The 27,849-nt window shown below is 51.2% G+C and overlaps 1 protein-coding gene across 2 annotated transcripts; it reads right to left on the bottom strand.

Moving 5' to 3' along the window:
- Positions 1-8,593: 8,593 nt before the first annotated feature.
- On the bottom strand, positions 8,594-27,790 carry LOC309514968 (protein HEG homolog 1-like). 2 transcript variants are annotated; one of them, XM_082192515.1, is made up of 12 exons: positions 27,619-27,790; positions 26,740-26,859; positions 26,016-26,141; positions 22,056-22,169; positions 20,517-20,575; positions 18,837-19,003; positions 17,579-17,707; positions 17,163-17,205; positions 14,892-14,929; positions 14,553-14,631; positions 12,464-12,620; positions 8,594-9,573 (listed from the first exon to the last, which is right to left on the bottom strand). In XM_082192515.1, exons 1-12 carry the CDS (start codon positions 27,784-27,786, stop codon positions 9,418-9,420), a joined length of 1,356 nt encoding a protein of 451 aa, XP_082048641.1. In that variant the 5' UTR covers positions 27,787-27,790; the 3' UTR covers positions 8,594-9,417. The 2 variants fall into 2 exon arrangements, with proteins under 2 accessions (XP_082048641.1, XP_082048642.1); XM_082192516.1 differs by having other exon boundaries at positions 22,056-22,174; positions 27,619-27,760.
- Between the last annotated feature and the right edge of the window lie 59 nt (positions 27,791-27,849).

Raw genomic sequence — 27,849 nt, 5'->3', positions numbered from 1 at the left:
TGAGCAGCAAAGGTGTTAAATGCTGACAAGGTCTCACTCCTGTCAGCAATTGTGCTGCAGCATTCTGCATTGATTGCAGCTTCTGGCTCAGGCACGAGGGCAGCCCCACGGAGAGCGCATTGCAGTAATCCAGCAATTGCAGCCAACTTATGCATGGCTGAAGAATGGATGCTTTTGAATTATGGTGCTGGAGGAGACTCTTGGGAGTCCCATGGACTGCAAGAAGATCCAACCTCTCCATTCTGAAGGAAATCAGCCCTGAGTGCTCACTGGAAGGACAGATCCTGAAGCTGAGGCTCCAAGACTCATGAAAACAGAAGACTCCCTGGAAAAGACCCTGATGTTGGGAAAGATGGAGGGCCCAAGGAGAAGGGGACGACAGAGGACGAGATGGTGGGACAGTGTTCTCGAAGCTACCAGCATGAGGGAGGCAGTGGAAGACAGGAGTGCCTGGCATGCTCTGGTCCAGGGGGTCACGAAGAAGCGGACACGACTGAATGACTAAACAATAACAGCAATACATGGCCAGGCTCTCCCAGTCCAGGAATGGCCGTAGCTGTTGAACCAAAGGCCCCTTTAGCCGCAGACGCCACCTGAGCCTCCAGGGACAGAGCTGCTGCCCCTGTGCTGCAGTGGGGTTGGACTAGATGACCCTCGGGATCCCTTCCAACTCTACTCTTCTGTGATTCCCCTTCAAAGTCAAAGCAAAAGGGATGGCCTGCAAAATATTGAAGGCTTGGTTTTCTCTCCTACTCACCAGAAGGCATCACTTGTGAAAACATGACAGGGCAAAAGGGAGAGCCTTTTGCATCAGTCTCTCTGCCAGTCCCTGCTTAGGGAACAGGAGTCTGAGAGTGGCAATGAATGGACTGTCCTCCCAAGAGAGGGACGTAGAAAGCGGCGTCCCCAACAGATCAGGATTGGGACCTGTGCTTTTCAATCTGCCTGTAAATTACGGGACCTAGAATGAGAGGTGAGCAGCCAGGGACTTCCGGGACAGCGCCATCGGCAATGGCGGAGCTCCTCTGACAGAGAGGAACCCGCTCTGTGAAAATCAGGTCTTGCTGCTGCGGCAAAGGCGGAGACCCTTTAAAAATCCCAGGCGGAGGAAGCCTGGGAACGTGGGATTCGGTTGACACCAGGAGCGCCTCCCCTACTCGCAGGGAAACCCTTTTTCGGGGGTCCGAAGCGGCGTGGGGTGAGTGGCGCGGTGTTTTGAATCAACTGCTACTTTTACGGAGTGAAGCCGCATAGCCGTTGCCGGAGAGCGCTGACTTTTTCCTGTGGGCAATTGGACTCTAAACAAGTACCCGTGAGTAGAACGGAAAATTCGATTAAGTATTAATAAATATTTTAATTTGGCACCGAAACGGGAAGGTTCTAAACAGGAAGTCCGCCTCCCGTTTTTTGTAAATAGATTGAAGCAAAAACTTTGTAAGCTAAAGTCTGGAAAGTTCTAAATTTCCTTCATTCATCACCACCAAAACCCCTCTTGGAAGCAGGAGAAAAGAGGGGGATTTTTGACTGTTTAAGCCTGCAGGAGAGAGAGTAAAGAAAGATAAATTTTCCACCGTCTCAAACCTGGGAACGGGGTGTCAGAGACAGAAATTTATGGTGAACGTTCATCGACTGTGAACGGAATGTCTTTTGACAGATAGTTAAAAAGAGAGAGAGAGAGAGAGAGAGAGAGAGAGAGAGAGAAATATATTGATTCTAATGTTGCTTCTTGCAATCAAAAGAAACAAAGTATTTGAAAAGTGAAAGTAATTTTTCCTTGTTGGTCCTGCTTTTAAAAGATGGATACAAATAGAAATTGTCTCCTCTAGAGGGAGCTTGTTAATTTGTTGTCGGAGCTGATCTGGGGACCTCACAGCTGTATGATTAGGATCGTGAGACCAGACTCTAACCTTGGAGGAAAAAAAATGTGTTTACAAGAAGTCTTGGTGCCTGCTTTTTGCAAGACAAGTGCCTTGCTGGAGCAGATGCATGAGAAGATGGATTTGATGACTGTTGCAGTTAAAAACTTTGGACAAATGGCGAATACCCATATAGAAACCATTCAGGAACCAGCCCAGGAATCTGTTTTGATAGGGCAAGTGCAAGGGCAGAAGAAAATGGAGGAGGTTGTTGTTGAACCTCAAATAACACAAATGGAGAGATCCGAGGCCTTGCAGGAGTATAAGCCGCTATTCTTGAAGTTCGAATCTGGAGTGGACCAGGGGGGGTCTGGAGTTGTGAGGGCTCTTAACTTTGAAAAGACTTTGAAACATGCTTTTAAATACTTTCTGGATTACAGTGTTGACTGTGGATTATTATTTTTGCTGAATATTTAGAAAACAACTGTGTAAAATTGAAAACGCTAGTAGCATTTAGATAAATTCAGCAGTATGGTAAATATTTGAAGGATGTAAAATGGAGAAACAGATTGCGTATAGCAAAATATGCAGGAATGATAAGTAAAATGAACCGTGAAAGGGGAAGGAGGGGCGTCAATTGTTACATAGTATTATGTAAAAAATAATATTTTTTTATTTTTTTTATTTGATACTGGAAAATTAATAAAAATTGTTATAAAAATAAAATAAACTAGAACGTGAGGGGGAAGGAGGCAATATTACAAATGACAGGAGAATACCAGGCACTGGAGATAATGTCTTCACTGATGCCCAGGAAACTGAAGTGGTGCACTAGAAACCCCCTAAAGGGCAGGAAACTCCTGGAAGGAAGCAGCAGGAGGGAACAACTCATGGTTTCAGTTGTCTCTACACGAATGCATAGAGTATGGGAAACAAGCAAGACGAATTGGAGCTCTTAATACAAGATGGCAAATATGAACTCGTAGGAATTACTGAAACCTGGTGGGATGAGACCCATGACTGGAATGTAGGAATTGAGGGGTATGACCTGTTCAAAAGGAACAGACCAAACTGGAAGGGAGGAGGAGTAGCATTATGTATAAAGAATGTGTACACTTGTGAATAAATCCATGACCTGGAGCATGGAAAGTAGATGGAGTGTATATGGTTAGACTTGTAGGAGAGAGATACAACAGTGACCTTACTGTGAGGGTCTCCTATAGACCTCCAAGCCAGACTGAAGACTTGGAAGATGCCTTCCAATAGAAGATTCCCACACATTAGAAAAAGATACAGTAGTCATGGAAGACTTCAACAACCCCAGTATCTGTTGGGACTCAAACTCTGCCATGAGCAGAGTTCCTCTGACAAATTCCTCCATTGCCTCGCTGACCATTTCATTTCCCAGAAGGTGGAAGAACCAACAAGGGGATCATCCATCTTGGACCTTTTCCTCACCAACAGGGAGGAAATGATCGACAAAGTGGAAGTACTGGGAAACTTGGGAGGAAGTGATCCTGTTCTCCTGGGTTTCAGAATACACAGAAGAAGAAGAAGAAGAAGAAGAAGAAGAAGAAGAAGAAGAAGAAGAGTAGTAGTAGTAGTAGTTTGGATTTGATATCCCGCCTTTCACTCCCTTTAAGGAGTCTCAAAGCGGCTCACATTCTCCTTTCCCTTCCTGCCCCACAACAAACACTCTGTGAGGTGAGTGGGGCTGAGAGACTTCAGAGAAGTGTGACTGGCCCAAGGTCACCCAGCAGCTGCAGGTGGAGGAGCGGGGAATCGAACCCGCTTCCCCAGATTATGAGTCTACCGCTCTTAACCACTACACCACACTGTCTCTCCAAGGGGAAACTGAGTGTAGTCAGACACACACTCTGGACTTTTAAGAAGGCCAATTTCATAAAACTTAAGGAGCTACTGGGTGAGATCTCATGGTCAGAAATACTCAAAAGAGAAGGGAGTCCAAGATGGATGGGAGTTCATAAATGATAGATGTTAATAAGCTGGATGGGACTTAATGAATTATGGAGGGAGGGAGGAAGCTGCAGACCAAGATAGGAAAATAAGTTAATTCAAATCTCCAGGGCCTGGTGAGCTGCACCCAAGGGTACTAAAGGAGCCTGCAGAAGATTCGGGGTTGGAAAACCTTCAGTCAGTCCTGAGTTCCCAAAGCAGTCATGATCCCTCAAAAGAGAAAGGTGAGCAGAGACAGAATCTCTGCCTTGCTTCCCCTTTACCCCTTCCCATCTTGACTGATGTACCTGAGCTTGCTCCAGCTGAGCAGCTGTGCCTCTCCACTCATCCAGCTGAGGGACCACAACGTCCCCACCCCTGGTCCTAAGAAGCCCCGTGATCTCCCCTGGTGATCTAGTGAGCTGGGCTGCCTTCCTTCGCCTGTCTCAGCCGCCTCCTAGAGCACCCTTCCTCAGAGCCCTCCATATTTGTGGGGATGATGACAGCACCTCTGGTTCTGCGCCCCCCTCCTCTGGTCCTCCTGAACAGTTGGATGCCTCTTCAACCTCCTTCGGTGTCCCCTGAGTGCCCCCCAAGTCCCCGACCTCCCCTTCTCCATCCTCAGCTTGTCCCAGTGTGTACCAGTCGGGGCTGCACTCTCCTCAAGATCCTGCCAGTTCGTGGCAGGGCTGATGCCCTGAGCCCCTCTATGTCCTATGAACAGCTAATAATAATAATAATAATAATAATAATAATAATAATAATAATAATAATTTATTTATACCCCGCCCATCTGGCTGGGTTTCCAACACCTCAGAAGCGCTGGCCTCCGGAGCTTGCGTGTTGCGCTGCCGCTGAAAGGACTTGACAACAGCATTCCTCCAGAGCAAAGGAGCTTGCGCCACTCACTGCGCATTGCATGCACACACTGCCACTGACTTCTATGCAATGGTACCTCCGTTTTCAAACAGCTTAGTTCCCAAAGAACTCGGAACCCGAATGCTGCAAACCCAGAAATAGGTGCTCCAGTTTTTGAACTTTGACTCGTGCTCCCGAGCTTCCATTTTCACTGTTGCAGTGTTAATTTGAGTCCCCCGCATAGCAATTAAGGTTTTTCTCCTCCCATTTAACACTTAAGTAGCAAATTTAAGCCACATCGTAATTAAAGCCTTCCATTTCTGATTGCAGTGTTCTTAGGTGATATTTGGTGCTTTTGTTTTTGCTATTTTTTGTGGTTTAGTTTGTGTGGCTTCTTCATTTTTGTGTCTGTGGCTTGTTTTTCGTTTTATGATTGATTGATTGATTGATTGATTGATTGATTGATTGATTGATTGTGTGACTGCGGAAATGGTTTTAGAATGCTTTGGTTTTAGAACAGACTTCCGAAATGGATTAAGTTTGAGAACCAAGGTGCCACTGTACATTTCTCTCCATTAGACAACCTATACTGGACTCCCAACGTCATAATAAGGCAAGGAAACCCCACTTTCTGAAACACAGAAATTCACAAAAAATAGTCAAATGGTACCAAAAGGTCATGGAAATGTAGACTCAGGGCATGAATAGGAACAAGAGTAATTCTCAAGATGTACCACCACATATTGGGGATGCCCAAACCCCAATTGCCCAAGCAGGTGTTACCATCAGACAGAAAACTCATCCTCAGAGGGGAAGGAGATCCAGGAAGAGCAAATCAATAATAATAATAATAATAATAATAATAATAATAATAATAATAATAATAATTTATTTATACGCTGCCCATCTGTCTGGCTGGGCTTCCCCAGCCACTCTGGGCAGCTTCCAACAAAATATTAAAATACCGTAATACATTAAACATTAAAAGCTTCCCTAAAGAGGGCTGCCTTCAGATGTCTTCTAAAAGTCTGGTAGTTGTTGCTCTTTTTGACATCTGGTGGGAGGGGGTTCCACAGGGCGGGCGCCACCACCGAGAAGGTCCTCTGCCTGGTTCCCTGTAACTTGCCTTCTTGTAGTGAGGGAACCACCAGAAGGCCCTCGGAGCTGGACCTCAGCGTCCGGGCAGAACGATGGAGGTGGAGACGCTCCTTCAGGACTACTGGGCCTTTGAGGCCGTTTAGGGTTTTAAAGGTCAACACCAACACTTTGAGTTGTGCTTGGAAACGTACTGGGAGCCAATGTACATCTTTCAGGACTGGTGTTATGTGGTCTTGGCGGCCGCTCCCAGTCCCCAGTCTGGCTGCCGCATTCTGGATTAGTTTCAGTTTCCGGGTCACCTTCAAAGGTAGCCCCACGTAGAGCGCATTGCAGTAGTCCAAGTGGGAGATAACCAGAGCATGCACCACTCTGGCGAGACAGTCTGTGGGCAGGTAGGGTCTCATCCTGCGTACCAGGTGGAGCTGGGAGACAGCTGCCCTGGACACGGATTTAACCTGTGCCTCCATGGTCAGCTTTGAGTCCAAAATGACTCCCAGGCTGCACACCTGGTCCTTCAGGGACAGAGTTACCCCATTCAGGACCAGGGAATCCCCCACAACCGGCCATCCCCCTGTCACCCGAAAACAGTACTTCTGTCTTGTCAGGATTCATCCTCAATCAACTGTGTTAACCAAGTTTTGAGGACAAAAGGACATGCAAATCCTTTCTTCTGCCAGGGTGAGACAGATGTTGTAACAAACAGGGCCATTTCTGGATCTCAGATTTCTGCCAGACACCTGACCTTTTCTGCGACATACCTATGATGTTTTGATGACACTGTGTGAAATATATTATGGGAAAGTGTGGGAACTTTAAAAAAACATGTAAACTTTTGTTCGGAGTTCTTCTTCCTTGTTCTTGCTTACGAGTTGGAACTGTTGTTCAGCTTCTTCAACCTGGCTGAGGTCTCTTGCTTGAACCCGACCGAACCATATGTCAGGAGTGCTCTGATGGCGTTTCCTGCTTGGCAGGGGGTTGGACTCGATGGCCCTGGTGGTCTCTTCCAACTCTAGGATTCTATGATTCTGAACCTGCAGGGCTAGACCCTGACAAAGTTGGGAGATGGCTTAAGTAGCAGACCCCAAGATTTTGTCCTTAACAGCATACATGTAAAACCGTAAGCCGAGGTCTTGGCTTTGGAAAAATGCAAGGGGTGTGTGTCTCTGAGGTAAATACTCACACCTTGACCACCTCGTCTGTGGAGCCAGTTGTGGAAAGCGCTCTGTGCATGCTCAAAGTTCCTCCACTCTCTCATTATCACTGCCCACCATCCTAGGCTGAGCCCTGCCATGAAAAACAGGTTCTGGGGCTGACAAGCAGAAGAAGATGAGAAGAGCCTGCAAGATCCAGACCGCGGTCTATCCAGTCCAGCATCCTGTTCTCACGGGGGGCCCACCAGGTGCCCCAGTAGGACTCGAACTCAAGACCCTCTCACCTCTTGTGGCTTCCAGTGACTGCCATTCAGAAGCACAATCCTCTTTTAAAGCCATCGAGATTGGTAGTTGTCCCTGCTTCCTGTGGCAAGGAGTTCCAAGGAACTCATTCCAAGGAAACCAAACTCTGGGCAAGACTTGGAGATTGGGGGGCACACGGCAATATTTGTGGCTTCTTTAAAAGAGGATTTATAAAGGGGCAGACAGAAGACAGGACTAGAGAGATTTGCACACACATACATATATGAAATTAGTATCTTAGCAATACAGGAAACCTCAGCAGTCTACAGTTTTATACTTTGCAGACCTGCTCTGACTGTGTGGAGGGAGTCTTTTCACAAGATGCATGGACTGCGTTGGGCTAAGGGGGGTCTGAGGGACATAGGAGCATCTTCTGGGAGCTGCGATTAAGGGGTGTGTGTCAAAACAGCTGAACCTGCAGGAGGAGGGAAGGGGAGAGTCCTGCTGCCCCCCTCCTTGCTCCTCAAATCTTAAGCTGCTATGATGAAGCTGGGTGCACATCGCACGTGTGTGTGTGTGTGTGTGTGTGTTGCGGGAGAGCATTTTGTCAAAACAGCATCAATAAAACACGCCCACCACTTATACTGTCTCCGCATTACAACCTCCTTATCTCCTCTTCCCAGCATCCAAAGAATGCCGTTTAATCATTCTGTGAACGTCCCCGGTGATAAATTAATAAAGCCCATTCGGAGATGAATGGATCTGAACTTGGATTATCAGAGCAGACTGGAGCAGGATGGGGCTGAAGGAGAAAAAGTGCGTCTGATTTTGGGAGTTCGTCTGACTCAGCCGAGATCTCTGGGTTGACAGAATGCCATGATTGCCGGCTCATGAAGTCGGGAGGGGGCCTCTAAAGGTCATCTGGTCCAACTCCTCAAAACACAGGAGACCCACAGCCACTGAAGCATCCTTGAGAGGGGGGCGCGCGCGCACACACCCACACCCACACACCAGGAATTGAAGGAAGGTTCAAGGAAAACCTTTTCTAGATGGGCAGGATAAATGAGGTGAACACAAAGACGCTACACAACATTACATATTTCTTTCTAGCCAATCACATATAAACTGATTTAATGCATGATTGCAAAGTAATAAACTTTATCTCTGTACCTTTTTAAAAAAGCAATGTTCTAAGCCTGCACTGAACAAAGAAGGGCTGGATGTTCCAAACGCAATTGCCACACTTCCAGGTTAATTGCCGTGTCAACGATCTGCAAAATCTAGTGACAATAACCCCTGGAACATGAAGCAATTGGAGGCCTGGATTTGGCTAGGAAAACAAGGCTGCGTTTCACATACTGTAATGCAGTATGTGAGAAAAATCTTTCAGTATCTCCAGGTCAAAAGCCATTTACAAGAGAAGGAAAGGAGTTGTTTTTGCACACTGGCAAAGAAGATGTTTATTTAAGTGTACCCATTTTACAGAAAAGGGTTGTTTAAAACACAGATGGTTATCTAAGAATAAACAGCAAAGAGGATTTCAGTTAAAAAATTCCAGCAATTCTTTAGATCCCTGTTTTCCCAGGGCCAAAAAACAGCTGCGGAAGTCTCCCCCCTGCATTTTGGGGGTGTCCTACAAGGCTAATAGCTCCTGGGCAACCTGACGACCGAGTTATAAGGAGCAGGAAGTTGGGTATTTCTTGAGACAGCTATTTGGGGCTTTTTGGAAAGGGAAGATCAGCCTCAAAACCTGCAATTGGAAGTGGAAGAGCAATCTCTGTGTCTGGCCTTTTCCTCCTGCCATTTGCCCCCCCCCAACCCCACACCCCAAAATCCACTTTCCCTCTTTTACGGTTTGCCCCACAGAGATGAGGAAAGCAGGTTTGGGGTGAACCTGAGAGGACAAGCAGGAAGGGCAAAGCGTCTCCTGCCCCACGGCCATTTCTCAGCCTCGGCTTCCAAGGCCATTTCTCGGGTTGTAGTTTTTTAAAACCACCCCCCCCCCCCGCAGAACAAACTGTCTAGGGCAAGGAAAACGCAGCTGCCCCATAACTCAAAGCCCTGACGTTCATCCAGACTGAAGCCTCAAACCCTCAGCTCAGGCAGCTCGGCCACTTTGTGGGTCTTGTGGCAGCCAAACCCTCGTGGGGAAGAAATCCTTGGCAGCAGAAAGCCTGAATGCCGCCCTGGCACCCGATGCGGGCGCCCCCTTGTCCGGGGAGATCCAGGGCAGAGAGGGGACCCCAGCTCCTCCTTCAGAAATAGCTCCTCCTGTCCTTCTCCTCGGCGGAGTCGCTGACAAAGACGAGGTTGTGGCAGCCGCCCAGCGGCTGTGGGGGGGAGGGCATGGAGCTTGAGGACCCCAGGAACGTCTTCAGCCGGGGGGCATTTGCCGGGCGCTGCCCCACGTCCTGCAAGGCACAAGAGGAATGGGGCTCAGGGGGCGGGACAGGCAGCGCCCCACATCTCCTGTCAAGGATCCCACCTGCGCAGCCAGAGGGACAGGCTGTCCTCTGGACTAAACTAAGGATTTGGGTGTGTGTGGAGGGGGGACACATTTTGGACCCTCCAGGGGAACTTGACTTCCTTCGACGCCAACCTGCAACATGGCCCACAGGCAGGGATGTGGGGGGCATCCCTCTGTCTCGAGGGACAATGGAGCGTACCTCTGGGGGTGGAACAGCGGCATGAGCAGCCCCCGAGTGAACTCTCTGGGATGCAAGCCTGGGCAGGGGGCCTGGGGGTCCTGGCCTGCCCAGATTGCAAGGCCCCCCTCTGCCCAGGCTGACGGGGTCCCAAGGAAAGCAGAGCAAGGCGTTTGGCACCAGCTGGGCTGCAGGAGTCACTGGAAGACTGTCTTGCCAGACTGGTGCATGCTCTGGTTATCTCCCGCTTGGACTACTGCAATGCGCTCTACGTGGGGCTACCTTTGAAGGTGACCCAGAAACTGCAGTTAATCCAGAATGCGGCAGCTAGACTGGTGACTGGGAGCGGCCGCCGGGACCACATAACACTGGTCCTGAAAGACCTACATTGGCTCCCAGTACGTTTCCGAGCACAATTCAAAGTGCTGGTGCTGACCTTGAAAGCCCTAAACGACCTCAAAGGCCCAGTATACCTGAAGGAGCGTCTCCACCCCCATCGTTCTGCCTGGACACTGAGGTCCAGCTCCGAGGGCCTTCTGGCGGTTCCCTCACTGCAAGAAGGCAAATTACAGGGAACCAGGCAGAGGGCCTTCTCGGTGGTGGTGCCCTCCCTGTGGAACGCCCTCCCACCAGATGTCAAGGAAATCAGCAGCTAGCTTATCTTTAAAAGACATCTGAAGGCAGCCCTGTTTAGGGAAGTTTTTAATATTTAATGCTGTATTATTTTTCAACACTTGATTGGGAGCTGCCCAGAGTGGCTGTGGAAACTCTGCCAGATGGGCAGGGTATAGATTTATTATTATTATTATTATTATTATTATTATTATTATTATTATTATTATTATTATTACAAGGCACCATCCAGCCGCCTTCGGGACTTCACTCTGCCTTTGTGGAGGGTTCACCCATCAGCCTTTTCTTCTCCTGAAGATGTCCCACAGGACAGTGGAGGTTTAGGGTCAGAGTTCTCCTCCTCCTGGATGGGCTCCCTTCCCAGATTAATGAGCCCCACCTGCCCCCCACTTGCAGAAACCACCTTCTTGAGCCTTGGGCCACCTCTTGGCCTCATGGGCCCCATCCGCTGGAGCCTGTCTTCACACGCAGGCAAAGTCCCAAACTGCCTTTGGGTCTGAGACCCATCAGCTGCCCTCACCTGGTTCAGCCATTCTGGGAGTGCCACCTGCTGGAAGCTTCCGGGAGCCACAGGTGTCAACAGAGTGCAGGAGGGAGGTGGGCAAACTGCCCCAGAAGCAGCACAGTGTGCCCCCCATCAGAGGCATGTCCCCACTCCAAACACCCCATTTGTCCCAGGGATGATGGTGGTGGAAATTGGGGTCCAGCCATCAGAGGACCAGGGGGTCCCCATACGTAGCCTGGACCATCCCATGTGTTCAAATAATAATAATAATTTATTTTATTTGTCCACTGTGGGAGCGGGGCCTGGACAGGAGAGTGCTAGAGTCCTGTCTAGTCAAGTTGCATGGGATCGATTCCAACCTGTTACCTCCGAGGCTGCAGACAGGCTGCTTGGACGAGTGAAACCAACCACCTGTCTCCTGGATCCTTGCCCATCCTGGCTAATAAAAGCAAGCCGGGAAGGGCTGGGCGATGGGCTCTGCGGGGTGGTGAATGCTTCCCTCTGTGAGGGAAGTTTTTTAATGACTGATGTGGGTGGTGCTGTGGGTTAAACCACAGAGCCTAGGACTTGCCAATCAGAAGGTTGGCGGTTCGAATCCCCACGACAGAGTGAGCTCTCGTTGCTCGATCCCAGTTCCTGCCCACCTAGCAGTTCGAAAGCACGTCAAAGCAGCTTAGTCACGCTGGCCACATGACCTGTACGCCGGCTCCCTCGGCCAATAAAGCGAGATGAGCGCCGCAACCCCAGAGTCGGCCACGACTGGACCTAACGGTCAGGGGTCCATTTACCTTTAATCTCCTGTTGGAGGCCACCCAGAGTGGCTGGGGAAACCCAGACAGATGGGTGGAGTATTATTATTATTATTATTATTATTATTATTATTATTATTATTATTATTATTACCCCATCCATCTGGCTAGGTTTCCCAGTCACTCTGGGTGGCTCCCTACAGAACATTAAGAACAGAATAAAACATCACACATTAAAAGCCTCCCTAAACAGGGCAGCCTTCAGATGTCTTCTAAAAGTTTGGTAGTTTATTTCCTTGACATCTGATGGGGGGGGGGTGTTCCACAGGGTGGGTGCCACCACCGAGAAGGCCCTCAGCCTGATTTCCTGTAACCTCACTTTTTGCAGGGAGGGAACTGCCAGAAGGCCTTTGGGAGATGGACCCCGGTGTCCGAGGTGGAGACGCTCCTTCAGGTCTACTGGGCCTTTGAGGCCGTTGAGGGCTTTCAAGGTCAGCACCAACACTTTGAACTGTGCTCCCTTCAAAATGAAGGGAGGGGGTGTGGGACTGGCTCCTGGCGGCCCCATCCTCACTGGATCAGCTTCTCCAAGGCTCACCCCCCCTCCAGCAGTGGGCACCCCCCCCTCTCGGGCACGGGGAGGGGAGTGTTCCTGCCTTGCCCCCTTCTTTGCCCTTCTTGTAGAAACCAAGGCAGGGAAGACCGCCAGGTGCCCCTTGGCTGAGTTACACAAGACAGAACCCCCGCCCCCCCCCCAGGCAATGCTCACCGGGCCCCAGAGGGACAGGCGGTCCCCTCTCCTCATCTCGGCCTCCTCCAGGCTCCAGGGAGGCCTCACGCGGGGCAGGCTCAAGGTGGAGGCGTGCAGGGGAAGCTGCGGCGCATCAGGGGTCTCCTTGAGGTCCTCCTTGGGGGGCCGGGTGCTTCTGTGGGGAGGGGAGAAAGAGAGAGGGAGGGAGGGAGGGCAGCCCAGGGGAGGTCCCAGGAGGAGGAGGAGGAGGAGGAAGAGTAGCCCCTTGTCCTCCAGAGTAGGGCTCCTGGCCAGCTCAGTCTCCCCCAATTGCTCACTAGGCAAGAAGGGGGTCTTTCCTTCCACCTCCCCCCCCCCAAAAAGAGGCACATTGCTTCTTCTTCTTTCTTTGGCGATCCCTCGTAGCCGAGTTAGATTGTCTTCCATAAACATGGTTCTATAAATTTGGAGAAATCGAGAGATATATAGCCACACCGACAGCCTATCTCTTCTTTCTCGTATCCAAAAATGCAAGAAGGGCTTTTACGCTCGTCAGAAGTTCTGCCCTCGCCGGTCCTGGAAGGAGCCTTTTAAAAAGTCCCACATGCTCAGAGACTTTGCGCCTGTTCATTGGGGGAGAGAGGAAGCCCAGAGCAGTTGTTCTTTAGTTGCCCCTTTTATGAAGAGGCACGTAGTGAGACCGTTGGTCCCCTGCTGGTGAGGCTCGCTGACCTCCCGGAAAAGCAAAAAATTGACCTTTTCCTGTTAGGCAAAGATCAGAAGACGACCCGGATGGTTGCCAGATTCTGTGTACAGATCTGTAGGCACAGACCATCCCCCAACCCAAACTAGTTCGTTAAGAAAATCCCCAAACTGGGTTCCATGGGTGACTCTGGGTCATCTCTCTGCGGTAGCTTATCTTAAAGTTTTAAGTGTCTATACGCTTATTGCATTTATAAATTTTAAATTTATTGTTGTACATCGTTTTAAATGTTTGTTTTCCTTCTGGGATTGTACCCCCAAGTGTGTTTTATCAGGAGTAATATGACCATAATAAATTATCTATCTATCAACATGGTTTGAACAATGAGTTCGTAAGTGACTGTGGAGGCCAATTCTGGATCCACACATGTTTCCACGGGGGGGGGGGGGGACATTGGTTTCCAGGCAGGCACCCTGACGCTGTGTTTAGTCTCCCCTCATGGGCCAAGGGTAGGGGCCAGCAATGTCCCCCCAAAAGCCCCCACCCTCCCCAAGGCAAGGAGGCCAGTTGTGTTCTTGTGCACGAGGAGAAAGAACATGCAATGAAGGAATCGGAGAGACGAGGAGAGTTAAGAGCACAAGACGATGGGGTGGTAAAAGCTTTCTGGAAAATAATATATAATGAGTTGGAAAAAATGTTTAAGATGATTTTTGTCCCCAAACCAGAGGCTTTTTTGTTAGGCATTATAGGTGCGGAACTACCAAAAGAAAATAAAAGACTGCTTATGTATGCAATGACAGCAGCAAGGATGCTCTTAGCACGGAGATGGAAAGAAGGAGAAAGACCGAGCAGAGAAGATGGAATATGTAGGAATGGCGAGACTGAAGGGAGAGATCAGAACCCAGGAAGACCAAGTATTCTTAAAAGACTGGAACAACTTTCTAACATATTTGAGAGATCACTGTAAACAGTTGAAACCATTGGCAGGGATACAGTGACGCTTGTGACGTAACATGGATTTTGGATACTATGATTATATAACAGACAGATTGCACTCAGCAAAAGATGCAGGAATAAAATTTAGAACTGGAACCCAGGGAGGGAAGGAAGGAGGTTTCAAGGTTCAAAAGAACCCCTTTTTAATGTGCGATAGGTTATGGTGTATAACCTTCATGTAAAACTAATAAAAATTTATTTTTTTAAAAAAAGAGCAACAGACAAGCCTGGCTTCAGGATCAGGCCCATCAGGTCCCGCCTCCTCTTCTCACAAGGGCCAACCAGGTGCCCATTAGGGGAAACCCTCTATCAGGATTCGCACTCAGAACCAGCTGTCTCCCCTCCTGCGGCTTCCAGGGAGAGCAAGAGGCAAACTGGTCTGTAGCCAGAGAGCGGGATTTTTCCTGGGGAGACGCCCCCCCCCCTTACCTGGAAAGAGACCCAGCGATGAGCAGCAGCAGGAGGAGACCAGCGAGGCCAGAGACAACCACCAAGGCCAGCAGGAAGGCTGGGGGGGCAGAGAGGAGTCAGCCCCAAAGGGGAACCCGGTGAGCCCAAGCCCCCCCCCCAAGGGCTCTTACTCTCCCCAGAGAGGAGCCACTGGTTGGCCATGGGGAGGACAGGACGCTGGCCAAGGGGGGTCCCTCTGGCCTGATCCGGCCACTGCAAGGCGCCCCCCATGCCCCTTTGCCCAGGGGGGATTAAGGAGGTGGGGGGGAATGGGCACCAACTTGCCCCATGAGGGCAGGGGGCAGGGAGGGCACTTACGCTCCTGGCAGCCGGCACCACCGAACCCAAATGGACACCTGGGAGAGAAAAGGGGATGGAAGGTTAAGGCAGGTAGGGTCATAGAATGGGGGAGTTGGAAGGGGACCCCCCCCCCCGCAGGGCAGAAATCTCATCAAAAGAAGTTTATATGTTGGAAATGTAAAGCGAAGGATGGAGAAAAAATTGGGATATGATTTAAGACGAATTGTTCAGATATACATTCCCCCAAAAACCCAGAAGCGTTTTTGCCGGGGTTGAGAGGAGCTGAAATAAGAAATGCAGACCAGAGATTATTCCTGTGTGCCACGACTGCCGCCAGAGTCTTAGTAGCCCCAAAATAGAAAACTCAGGAAATACCAACATTAGTGGAGTGGCAGACAAAAATGGTTGAATATGTGGAATTAGCAAACTGACCCGCAGGATCCGTAACCAAGAGGAAACTACGGTCAGAAGTGAGTGGAGTAAATTTGTGGAGTATATACGTAATAATTGTAGAAGTTTAAAAACTGTAGTAGGATTAAAATAAATCTTATGATGTGAATAGGATGTTATGGAGAACCTGCGAAAAATGAAAGATTACTATGAAAACTTGTTGAAGGGAGGGAGGGAAGTCTGGGCTCGATGGAGCGTTGGGAAAATAACTGTACATAGGACTGTAGAACTCCAGTGCATTTATTTTGTTTTGTTTGTGTTAAAGAAAACTCAATAAAAAGCATTTTAAAAAAATAAAAATAAAGAAGTTTACAAAATGAGGAATGGCATGGAGAAGGCAGAGAGAGGAGTCTCTCTCCTAACAGGGGAACCTGGGGTTGAAATGGATAAAATAAAGTCCTTCATGCAATACAGTTAACCTGTGGAACTCTGCCGCGGGAGACAGTGACAGCGACCAACCGGGATGGCTTGAAAAGAGGATGAGACAAATTCATGAAGGAGGAGGGGAAGCAGAGGTTGGATGGCTGCCTGTCACGCGTGATCTAGTTGAGATTCCTGCATTGCAGGGGCCTGGACTAGATGGCCTTTGGGGGTCCCTCCCACCCGGACAATGCTGTGATTCTGCAAGAGGGTGATGGGTAGCCATGAGCTTGTGGGTTTCCCTTGGGGGCATCTGGGTGGCCCCCCGTGAGAAGAGGAGGCTAGAGACTGCAAGAAGTTTTGCAAGGAGGACTATTTGAAATATTGCAAGAAAGACGATGAGGAGAGTTATTAGTTAATGATAATGAGGAGTAATGGAGAAATTAAGAAATGCAGAATAAGTGATCAAGAACGAAAAATCATCAGAGGTGTTGATGGAAGTCTAAAATATTGTATAAGATAAGAAGTTATGTTATATGATTGTTGGAAATGATATGTTAAAAAACCCGATAAAAATGTATTTTTTAAAAAGGGACGAGAAGAGGAGGCTGGAGCAGGTGGCGCCCCTGGGGTCTGATCCTGCGGCCTCCAGGTCCCCTTCTGCCGCTGGCTCAGGGGAAGAATGAGGTGGGAGAAGACCCTGGAGACCACCTGGCCCTGGAGGGGCAGCTCAGGGAGGGAGGGAGAAGAAGAAGAGAGGAGGCCAGAAATGGGAGCAGCTGCAAAAGGCACTCCCTGGTAGCCACCCCCCCCCAAAAAAAGAAAAAGCCAGGAGGAGCAGAAGGCAGGGAGATGGAGTTTGCCCCCCAGGGCAGGTCCAGCCAGGAGCCACCTCAGCAGAGGAGATAGGGAGCGGTCATAAAATGTTGCAAGAAACCTCCAAGGTCGTCTCAAAGGGAGCCTTTCGCAGCCTGCAGGGACTTTTCCCTGCCGGAAGCCCAGAGGAATTCTGCACATGGCCAGAGACCTCTTGGGATGGACCTCCTTCGCAATGCACCCCTTGAGGGAAGAGTCTGGATGGGGCCCAGACATTGTCCTGGGACAGGCGGGGGGTGTTTGTGTCCTGCAGGCAGGCAGGGACAACTCCCCCCCTGGGGGGGCCAAGAGGGACAAGGCCCGCCTCTCACCTGCCCAAGTCTCTTATTTTCCCTTCTTTTAATAATTTCAATTGGGGTGGGGGGGGACAATAAATTTTCCGCACCGGGTCCCAGCTGACCTTGCTACGCCACGGCTTGCTGCTGGCTTGTTTTTTATGGGGGGTGGGGGGAAGTAACAGCCACAATAAGTGAGGGGGGTCTGGGGAGGGGGCCGCTGCGCTCAGGCCCTGCTGGGGGGCTCCCTTTCAGAGGGAGGAGGAAGGAGGTGCCCCCGCCCCTGGCAAGTCGCCACAGGGACACCCCCCCCCCCAGGGAAACTCACCTGGTGCAGGTGCCATTCTGCAGCCAAAATCCACTGCTGCATTCTTTGGGGCGCAGGAGGGAGAAGAGAGAGAACAAGCATGAATCACAGGAGGGACCCCAGGGGTCATCCAGCCCAACCCCCTGCAACGCAGAGGTCTGAGCTGAAGAATCCCAGACAAGGGGAATTGACGTGCCCCCCAAGTGGTGCCCTGCCCCACGGCCCCCCTTCCCACCCATCCAGGCAGTGATGACCAAGGGGCCAGTTCACACGTCCTTAAGGGAAGACCCCCTCCCACCCACCCCCCTCTGACTGGGGGTCTCCTCTGCCTCCCAGGGTTTCGGGGTGGGGGGTGCTGGGTTCCTGCCCCTCCCATCTGGCTGGGAGCCTGGAAACCCCTTGGAGGGCCCTCCCTCCCCCCCCCTGGGGAGCCACACCTGCGCAGGTGTGGTCGGCTGGGTGCGCCTTGAAGTGGCCAGGCTGGCAGGTGCATCGGATGAGGCCGTCTTGGAAGGAGCAGCTGGTGGAGAGGGAGTCGCAGACGTCAAAGAGGCAGAGGCTCAGGCCTGCAGAGAGAGAGAGAGCGAGGCTGCAGGATCCGGCCCAAAGGGGCCCAGCGAGACCAGCCTCCTCGGGGGGAGATCCGCAGGCAGGCTCCCAGCACAAGAGCAACTCTCCCTTCCAACTCCTACCCCTCCTCCTCCATGAATTTGCCTTCTCCTCTTTGGAAGCCATCCCACTTGGTGGCCAGCCCTGTCTCATGAGGCAGGGAGTCCCACAGTTCAACTCTGCTTTCCTTTATCTGACTCATAGGATGCCCCAGACTTTTAGCACTACGATGGAGAAATGCTTATCCCTCTTGGCTTTCTCCGCGCTACGAATTATTCCTCTGAATTTTACGGGTTGTAACTCCGATCAGGGCGTGTTTCTGACAAGCCTTTCCCCCAAACTAAAAGTCCCCAAAGTCTGGCTCTTCTGCTATCCTTTTCCAACTCCGCAATGTCCTTCTCTAAAGGTGGGCAGCCCAGTCGCAGGGAGGACACCCCCCCCCAACAGTCTGCGGCAGCTAGACTGGGAACAGAGTGGCTGCAGAGACCACATAACACTGGTCCTGAAAGACCTACATTGGCTGCCAGGACATTTCTGAGCACAATTCAAAGTGTTGGTGCTGAACTTGAAAGCCCTAAACGGCCTCAAAGACCCAGTATACCTGAAGGAGCATCTCCACCCCCATCGTTCTGCCCGGACACTGAGGTCCAGCTCCGAGGGCCTTCTGATGGTTCCCTCCCTGTGAGAAGCGAGGTTACAGGGAAGCAGGCAGAGGGCCTTCTCGGTGGTGGCGCCCGCCCTGTGGAACGCCCTCCCATCAGATGTCAAAGCGATAAACAACTACTTGACATTTAGAAGACATCTAAAGGCAGCCCTGTGTAGGGAAGTTTTTAATGTTTGAAGTTTTATTCTGTTTTTAGTCTCCTGTTGGAAGCCACCCAGAGTGGCTGGGGAAAGCCAGCCAGATGGGTGGGGGGTAAATAATAAATAATAATAATTACGGGCCACAATTGGGGGGTTGCAGGCTTAGCACTCAGGAAGGACCCCCTCCTGCCTTCTCAAGCGCCAGGCCTGCCAGCCACCCCCCCCCCGCCTCCCTTGCCCTGACAGACCCGGACCTCCCCCCCCCCACTCCCTTCCACTCACTCTGGTAGGGGCCCGTCTGGCGCAGGAGAGCGCATGCGGGGCCTCCCATGTGGCTGCTGTTGTGGCACTGCGCCCGGAACGTGGCCACGGCCTCCGCCACCTGCCGGCTGGTGACTGGCGCCCGTGCGGAGAAATGGTGGAACAGGGTCACTTCGGAGCAGGGCCACCTGGGGAGCGACAGGTGAGGTGGGGTCAGGGGGGGGTTCCACCTGCCCCAGCCCCCTCACTCCCTTCCTTCTCCCTCCATCACCTGCCTTCACTGGGGTGAACAGCCACCCTCCAAACCAGACCGCCTCACAGGGCTGTCGCCGGGTTTACAAAGCTCTGTGGTCGCCCAGAAAATGTGCTTTGTGGCTACGGGGGAAGCAGAGGGAGGCAACGATCCGGGACTGCCAGCTCCCCTGGTCTTATGTATTTCTTTACTAATATATTGATAGAACAATTAAGGATTTTTACAATTTTATAAGATGCAGAGAATAACATGCGCTGAGAAACCAGAGAGAGGAGCTGAGTCTCTTGGGATTTTCCTTTTTGGGGAGGGGGGAGGGAGAATGAGGATGGTGTACTTTGATAAAATGTTATGTTGATATGCCTAATAATCCCCCCCCCAAAAAAATGTAACTTATTTATTTCTTTGCTTATTTCATAAAATTTATACACTGCTTGACTGGAGGGGGGGGGGAGCAAAACTCAAAACAAAAAAATTGCAGCCGCACTTTAAAACATACGAAAATTAGAATACTAAAACAGATTAAAGCCACCTCAGTGTTCTGGGCCTCCGAGTGGCCTGTCAATAGAAGGATGCTTATAGCAGAGAAGGGGGAAGGCGACTGGTTGGTGTCAAGAAGCAGGGAGTTCCCAAGGGCAGGATGTGGCCCCTGGAGCAGATCCCAGCGGTCAAGGGGGCACATGTGGGGTGAGAGAGACTCCGTTTGCCATGGGGGGGTTTGGTTTCACCTGCGCTGCCCCACCTCCAGCCCCAGGAGCCTTCAGGGGTCTCTCTGCCACAGGCCCCCTGGCTATGGGTATTTTTATGCGCTGAAAGGTGGAATATTATGAGCCGTGGGGCAGGGAGTGTGTTTAGTTTATCTCCTGGCCACTATTCCATTAATGTCATTAATACTGTTTCATGGAGTATAAATGTTATATTGGTTTGTTAATGACATGACAGGGCTGTGTGGCGTTTAGCTTATTTTTGAGTCGTTGCTTTGTTAGCAGCAAATTATAGATTGCAAGTGTTTCTCTGGCTGATTTGTTGATTATTCTATATGATTCATGTGGATCGGTGATGCTCCGCCCTGTCATTGCTAATTATTGTTTGCAAGCTGCTTTGGGATTCATCTGAAAGAAAAATGGCGCAGAAATATAATTTAAAAAACTAAAATGATTAATTGATAGTGCAGGTGGTGGACTCGCCTTCCTTGGAGGTTTTAAGGCAGAGGTTGGATGACCCTGTCAGGGATGGTTCCCTTGTGAATTCCTGGATCGCAGCGGGTTAGACTAGAGGACCTCTTGGGGCCCCAACCCCACCATTCTATGATATCAGTCTTGCCGTGATCCCCCCCACAGTGGCAAGCAGGCAGGTGGATGCACATGGACACCTCGTTTTAGAGGTGGGGGCAGGAACCCAACCCCAAGCACCCTGACCCCCCCCGACATTTACTTCAGCCCCTCACTTACTTCAGGTCTCTGGCAGAAGAGCCCAGGTAGCCATCGAGGTGCCCCAGGATGTGTTGGAACTGGGGAGAAAAAGTTGGAAATGTGGGGGGGGGGAGAGAAGCAGGCCACAATGGAACTCCGAATTCCCACCATGCCCCCCCCCCAAGTCCCAGACCACTGCTCTCAGTGAAGGGGCTACTGCCATGGACTGGCTCCCCCCCTCTTCCTTCCTGGGCCGTGTTCAGAAAGTGGTGGGGGGGATGAGTGTTCAGACCCCTGGGCTCTCACTTGTGGGGTGCCTCAGGGTTCCGTCCTCTCCCCCATGCTTTTCAACATTTACATGCAGCCGCTGGGAGAGATCATCAGGGGGTTTGGGCTGGGTGTTCATCAGTATGCAGATGATACCCAGCTCTACCTCTCTTAAATCAGAACCAGTGAAGGCGGTGAAGGTCCTGCGTGAGTGTCTGGAGGCGGTTGGAGGATGGATGGCGGCTAACAGATTGAGGTTGAATCCTGACAAGACAGAAGTACTGTTTTGGGGGGACAGGAGGCGGGCAGGTGTGGGGGATTCCCTTGTCCTGAATGGGGCAACTGTGCCCCTGAAGGACCAGGTGCGCAGCCTTGGAGACATTTTGGACTCACAGCTGTCCATGGAGGTGCAGGTTAATTCTGTGTCCAGGGTGGCTGTCTCCCAGCTCCATCTGGTACGCAGGATGAGGCCCTGCCTGCCCACAGACTGTCTGGCCAGAGTGGTGCATGCTCTGGTTATCTCCCTCTTGGACGACTGCAATGCGCTCTACGTGGGGCTCCCTTTGAAGGTGACCCGGAAACTACAGCTAATCCAGAATGCGGCAGCTAGACTGGGGACTGGGAGCAGCCGCCGAGACCACATAAGACCAGTCTTGAAAGACCTACATTGTCTCCCAGTATGTTTCTGAGCACAATTCAAAGTGTTGGTGCTGACCTTTAAAGCCCTAAACGGCCCCGGTCCTGTATACCTGAAGGATCGTCTCCACCCCCATCGTTCTGCCCGGATGCTGAGGTCCAGCCCCGAGGGCCTTCTGGCGGTTCCCTCACTGCAAGAAGCCAAGTTACAGGGAACCAGGCAGAGGGCCTTCTCGGTAGTGGCACCCGCCCTGTGGAACGCCCTCCCATCAGATGTCAAAGAGAAAACCAACTACCAGACTTTTAGAAGACATCTGAAGGCAGCCCTGTTCAGGGAAGCTTTTAATGTTTAACAGACTACTGTATTTTAATACTTTGTTGGGAAACCCAGCCAGATGGGTGGGGTATAAATAATAAATTCTATTCTATTCTGTTCTGTTCTTCCTCTGAGCTAAAGGGGAAAACCCCCCAGAATGGCTTAAAAAGAAAAAAAAAATGAATTGTATGAAACAAATGAATAATCCAGGACTTGGTGGGGAGGGCAGAGGGTAGGGGAAGAATCCCTAAAAGCCGCTGACCACGAAGGCCGGAGGGGGGGGGACACACAAGGAGCTGGCTGCTGCAAATGGGGACCCATAGAGCCTTCAGTCAATTGGGGAGGGGGGCGTCCCTTACCGATCTCTGGATCTGGAGGGTGACCCACGGCAGCTGCGACTCGGCTGAGGTGATGCCCGGCAGCGACCAGTCGGGGCTTCCCGAATCCCACAGCGAGAGCCGGCCGGGGAAGGCCTTGACTTGGCAAGAGAGAGAGGGAGGGGGCAGAAGTGGGATCAGAACAAGGCGGGGGGGAGGAGAAGCCAGAGCACATCGTTAAACTGCGGAACTCCCTGCCACAGGAGGCCTAGGTGGCTTCAGCAGGAGGGTGGACAAATTGGTGGAGGCGGCTCTCAATGGCTCCTGGCCAGGATGGCGCCGCTCTGCCCTCCCCAGTCGCAGGCAGAAACGCTTTGAATCCCGTCTATGGAAACCCCAGGAGGAGAGAGGGTTGCTCTCGCACTCGGATCCCACTTGGGGGGTTTCCCATCACGGGTGTCTGGGAGAACAGGATGCTGGCCAAGGTGGCCCATGGGCTAGATCCTGCAGGCTCTCCTTAGGGTGCCTTTTCTTTTCTTTCCAAAATTATTTTTATTAAAAGTTTTCCAAGAAAATTTACAATAATCAATACTAAATAAAAACAAAATAAAAACACAAATTGCACTTTACATTTCTATTCCCCTTCCCCCAACTTCCCTTTCTGGTTTATCACTTATTCATTTCTTCTGCATGTAATTTTCTATACCTTGTATATTGAAATTGAAATCCTACCTTATTGACATGTTCTTAACGTTTTACCCTCCTATTTATATTTTCTATTTTTTAATTGTAAGTGTCTTAATCAAATCCTGCAAGTGAGTTCATTACAGTACATTGTTTCTGTATATGCAGCACGTAGACTGAAATTGGAACGATACAGAGAAGATTAGCACGGTCCTTATTGCTGCCTTTTCTTCAATTTTTTGAATTTTTATTAGAAATTTTATTTACAACGTAACATAAACCCTCCACCCCCCCCCAATACAGAAATGCAATAAGCATAACATACAACAATACAAACAACCAAATAAAAGACTTTATCCTGTATCTGGCCTCCTTATTTACTTCTTATAAGCTGTTTCCTTTATGAACGATCATTAAGATTTTTCTAATTATAACTTAAATATCCACAAAGTCTCCTGCAGACATTAATCGAAACAAGTCCGGGTACGTACAGTATTTTAGGGCACTGTTTTGTGAAGTATTCTCTGCATTTCCCACCTGCTTTTTGAAACTCTTGTCTAGTGTGAGCTCTAATTGCCTCTCTTAATCTAGCCAGCTCAATAGACTCTTAACAGTTTGTCTTGCCATTCCTTTTTTGTTTTTATGCTGCCTTTTCAACCAGGCTGGAGAAAGGCTGATCACGGAATTGTAGCGCTGGGAGAGACCCAGGGGTCATCTAGTCCAACCCCCCCATCCTTTGAAATGGAGCCAAGCGGACGTCAGTGTGGGGGATATTTATGGGGGGGGGCAGAAAGGCTTAAGCACAAGGCGGAGCCAGGGGTCCACACGCAGAATGAGGCTGCGCACCCATTCCTGGTCCCTTTCCCCATCACATTTCCATGTCACTGGACACATTCACAGTCCATCTGTCTGTGTCCCTGCCCCCCCCCCCCCCCGTGAGTAGAGAGTGGGGCACAGGGGTCTTCATACAGCTGACATTTTCAAATCAGATCAAATGTGGCTTGGGGGTGTTATGTACAGTGGTACCTCGGGTTAAGTACTTAATTCATTCCGGAGGTCCGTTCTTAACCTGAAGCACCACTTTAGCTAATGGGGCCTCCCGCTGCCGCTGCGCCGCCAGAGCACGATTTCTGTTCTCATCCTGAAGCAAAGTTCTTAACCTGAAGCACTATTTCTGGGTTAGCGAAGTCTGGAACCTGAAGCGTCTGTAACCTGAGGTACCACTGTACTGAGTTGAATAGGATCCAAAATGCAGCAGTCTGATTGGTCCACAGGAGCAGCCCAATCCAACTCCATGTGGAAGTGAATTCGCAACCTGATTGGCCTACAGGAGAATCCCGGAATTAGCCAATCACGTGGGGCCCATTGTGTAAATAATGTATATAAGGCAGACATTCTGGGGGAACTTCCATTCCTCCTCACCACCATGAGCTGAATAAAGAGCATGAAATCCACTCTCGACTCCCAGTATATTTCAGGGCGGGGGGGGGGGAGCACTTCAAAGCACTTATTTCTCATGAAGCCGCAGGATTGGTGTGGATTGGGGCCAACGCCATGTATGCCCAGCTCTCCACACCAGGAGGGGGAGCCCATTGGAGGCAGAGGAAACAGGAGGGGGGAGCCTCTGCAGCCCCACAAGAGAGAGGAAAAGCACTTTCTCCACTCTTCATTTCCCCCCATCCAGAAAAGGAGAGGACCACCATCGCCCTCTAGAGGACAGGTGAGGCCATTGCGCTCCCCTCCATCTCAAGCCACAGGCCTGTCATTCAGTTGTCCTCCCTGATGCTCCTGACTTTTCACAGAATCCTAGAATGGTCAAATGGCAAGGGACCCCCGAGGGTCATCCAGTCCAACCCCCTGCAAGGCAGGAATCTCACCTCAAGCATCCCTGACAGACAGCCATCCAAGCTCTGCTTAAAAGCCTCCAAGGAAGGAGAGTCTGTCCCAGAGTCCCTACAGGACATTATTCCTTTGCATTTTACATTTAAACCCATCCGCCCTCCCAAAGGAGACCAGGGCGGGAAGCAGCAAGTGATAAAATAGCAAAATATCTTATTTGGGGAGGGGGCTAGACGACCTTTGGGAGCCTTTCCAACTCCACAATAATTCTGTGAGTGTAAGCAGCAAGGCCCACATTCAGCCTTCAGCTTCAGCTGATTCCTGCCTTGCAGGGGGTTGGACTAGATGACTCTTGGAGGGCCCTCCCAACTGTTAATTCCGGTTCTATGACCCCAGAGACCCCCTTTACTTGACCCCTGGACTTAAGTAGCAGGAAGGGGCTGGCTCCTTGGGCCGGTCACAATCTCTCAGCCTAGCCTACCCTGCAGGGCTCTTGTGGGGATTAAGAGGCAGTCACCTTCAGCTCTTTGGAGCGGCCAGGGACCAAGGTGAGAGCTGTTTCCTAGTTCTGCTGGATTTCTCAGTGGATTTTGATACCATCAACCATAACAGCCTTCTGGACCGTCTAGAGGGGCTGGGAGCTGGGGGCACTGTTATACCAGCTCCATCTGGTACACAGGATGAGACCCTTCCTGCCTGCGGACTGTCTCACCAGAGTGGTGCATGCTCTAGTTATCTCTCGCTTGGACTACTGCAATGCGCTCTATGTGGGGCTACCTTTGAAGGTGACCCAGAAACTACAACTAATCCAGAATGTGGCAGCCAGACTGGGGACTGGGAGCAGAGGCCGAGACCACGTAACACTGGTCTTGAAAGACCTACATTGGCTCCCAGGACGTTTCCGAGCACAATTCAAAGTGTTGGTGTTGACCTTTTAAGCCCTAAATGGCCTCGGTCCAGTAGACCTGAAGGAGCGTCTCCATCCCCATCGTTCAGCCTGGACACTGAGATCCAGCTCCGAGGGCCTTCTGGCGGTTCCCTCACTGCAACAAGTGAGGTTACAGGCAACCAGGTAGAGGGCCTTCTCAGTGGTGGCACCCGCCCCGTGGAACACCTTCCTATCAGATGTCAAGGAAATAGGCAACTATCTGACTTTCAGAAGACATCTGAAGGCAGCCCTGTTTAGGGAAGTTTTTAATGTCTGACGCTGTATTGTTTTTGATATTTGATTGGCGGCCGCCCAGGGTGGCTGGGAAGATCCAGTCAAATGAACGGGGTATAAATAATAAATTATTATTATTATTATTATTATTATTATTATTATTTGGAGGAAAAGGTGGGATATAAAGGCAATCAATCAATCAATCAATCAAGGAGGGCCCTTGCTCTGCTCTTCCTCGCTAAGGCTGCTCAGAAAGGCCAGCCCACTCCCCTTTATGCACACAATTCGAACCCCGAACCCAAGCTCAGCCCGCTTACCTGGCACACAGCCCAAGGTGGGGCTGAGGTGGTAGCCCAGCCCACAGCGGCAGGCGTTGCGCCCGGCCTGCTCCTCGCAGCTGCTCCAAGGGGGGCAGTCCTCCTCTCCCCTGCAGGCGGGGGGCTCTGGGGGAACACAGAGAGTCAGAAGACAGCAAGACCCCCCCCCCCATGGGAAAGGGAAGCTGAAACACTGGAGAGTCTCTTCCAGGCGTTGCTGAACTACAACTCCCGCCGCTGTGCTTGCTGGGAGTTGTAGTTCGGGAAGAGGGGAAGGGCGAAAGGTTCGCCTCACCTGAGTTTGATCAGAACAAAGGGAGGAGCATCTTTGCTGGAGGCGGAAGAGAGAGGATGTGAGAGCCACCTTCACATTTTTGCTTTCCGCTGCTCCAGAAAGCAGGACTCGAACCCATGGCTTCAAGTGGCAAGAAATGAGATTCCGACTAAACCTTAGGAATAACTTCCTATGGGCAAGAGCTGTTTGACGGAGGAGCAGATTGTTGGCTCTCCTTCCGTGGAAGTTTTTAAGTGGAGATTGGATGGCCTCTAGGAATTCTGGGTTTGGGACTACATCTCCCAGCATCCCCAGCCAGCAGGGAGGCAGGAGGCAGGGGCTGATGGGAGTTGTAGTGTGAAACGACTGCAGGACACCCAGGCTAAGGGGGGGGTTCCTCTAACTGCACCCCCAAGTCTCACCCCCAAGCAAAGAGCCGCTCTGCTTTACCCTGCTCTCCTGGGGCACCAGCCCCACTGCTGCCCGTTGACCCGGGGAGAGGCGTGGTCCATGTTGGAGGGCTGGGGCTGGGAGGGTCGGATCCTGCTGACCAGTTGGCTGCACTGGGCTCTGAAAGAGATGGAAGGTCGTTGGCAGCAGCTCTGCGACACCCTGGCACCCTTGGCAAGACGTAGCAAGATGCCCCTATCGGGCTCTGGCAAGCTGGCTGCACTAAGGTCATCCATTCTGCTGATTTAATCTTTCACTGGACTTTGAATAATTGCAACCATTTCCAATGTCATGGCATCACGGGGGGCTGGACTAGATGGCCCTTGGGTCCCCTTCCAATTCTCCTCCTTCAGTGGGTTATGCAAACTGCTATTGAGAATGGTGCTTTTTATAGGGCAGTGGGCACAGGGGGTGAGTTGGCGGAGCTGAGGGGGCGGCGGCCCAAAAAAGCTTGGGAACAGCTGACGCAGATCCGGATTGCATAACCCGCATTCGCTTCCTCAGAGGTAATGCTCAAAAGCTGGAACCCATCCAGAGAGAGAGAGAGAAAGAAGAAGGGGGGGAAAGGGGGGGACCATCTCACTGGAGGGACTTTCAGCCTCTGGAGGATTTCAAATCCCAAACCAGGAATCCTAAAAACCAGGAATGAATGCAGATTAAAGTTCCCTTTTTGTCTTTCCACCCCAGAGGCACCAGCGAGCTCTTCCCTTCTCCCCCAGCGGAGCAGGTCCAGGCCAGAGTGGCAGGATAGGGCCCCTCCAGGGGCTGCAACTGCTGCTCCCCAGCAAGCAGGCAGGCTGCCCCACTGAGCCAGCCCCCCCGGGAGAGGCTGCAGGATGAGCGCAGCAGCCCCCCTTTTCCCCCCCCCGGGCCACTTACCTGCCCTTGGCCCCCAGGCGGCCCCCAGCCCCACCTGCAAGGCGGCCACAAGCCAGCAGACGCCCCCCCACATCCTCCTGGCTCCCGGGATCCGTGGGGCGAAGCAGGGCCACGGGGGGGGGGGAGCGGGAGGAAGAGGAGGGCGCTGACCCCACACCTGGCACTCATTAACGCGGCCCGGGCGCCTCCTCCAATCCCCGGAGGGGGAGGAGATCCAAGGGGGCTGCCTGG

This window comes from Podarcis vaucheri (assembly GCF_965113315.1).
Source record: "Podarcis vaucheri genome assembly, chromosome: 12".
NCBI lineage: Eukaryota > Metazoa > Chordata > Lepidosauria > Squamata > Lacertidae > Podarcis > Podarcis vaucheri.
The sequence above is the reverse complement of the archived record's forward strand: the minus strand, read 5'-3'. Positions and strand labels throughout refer to the sequence as shown.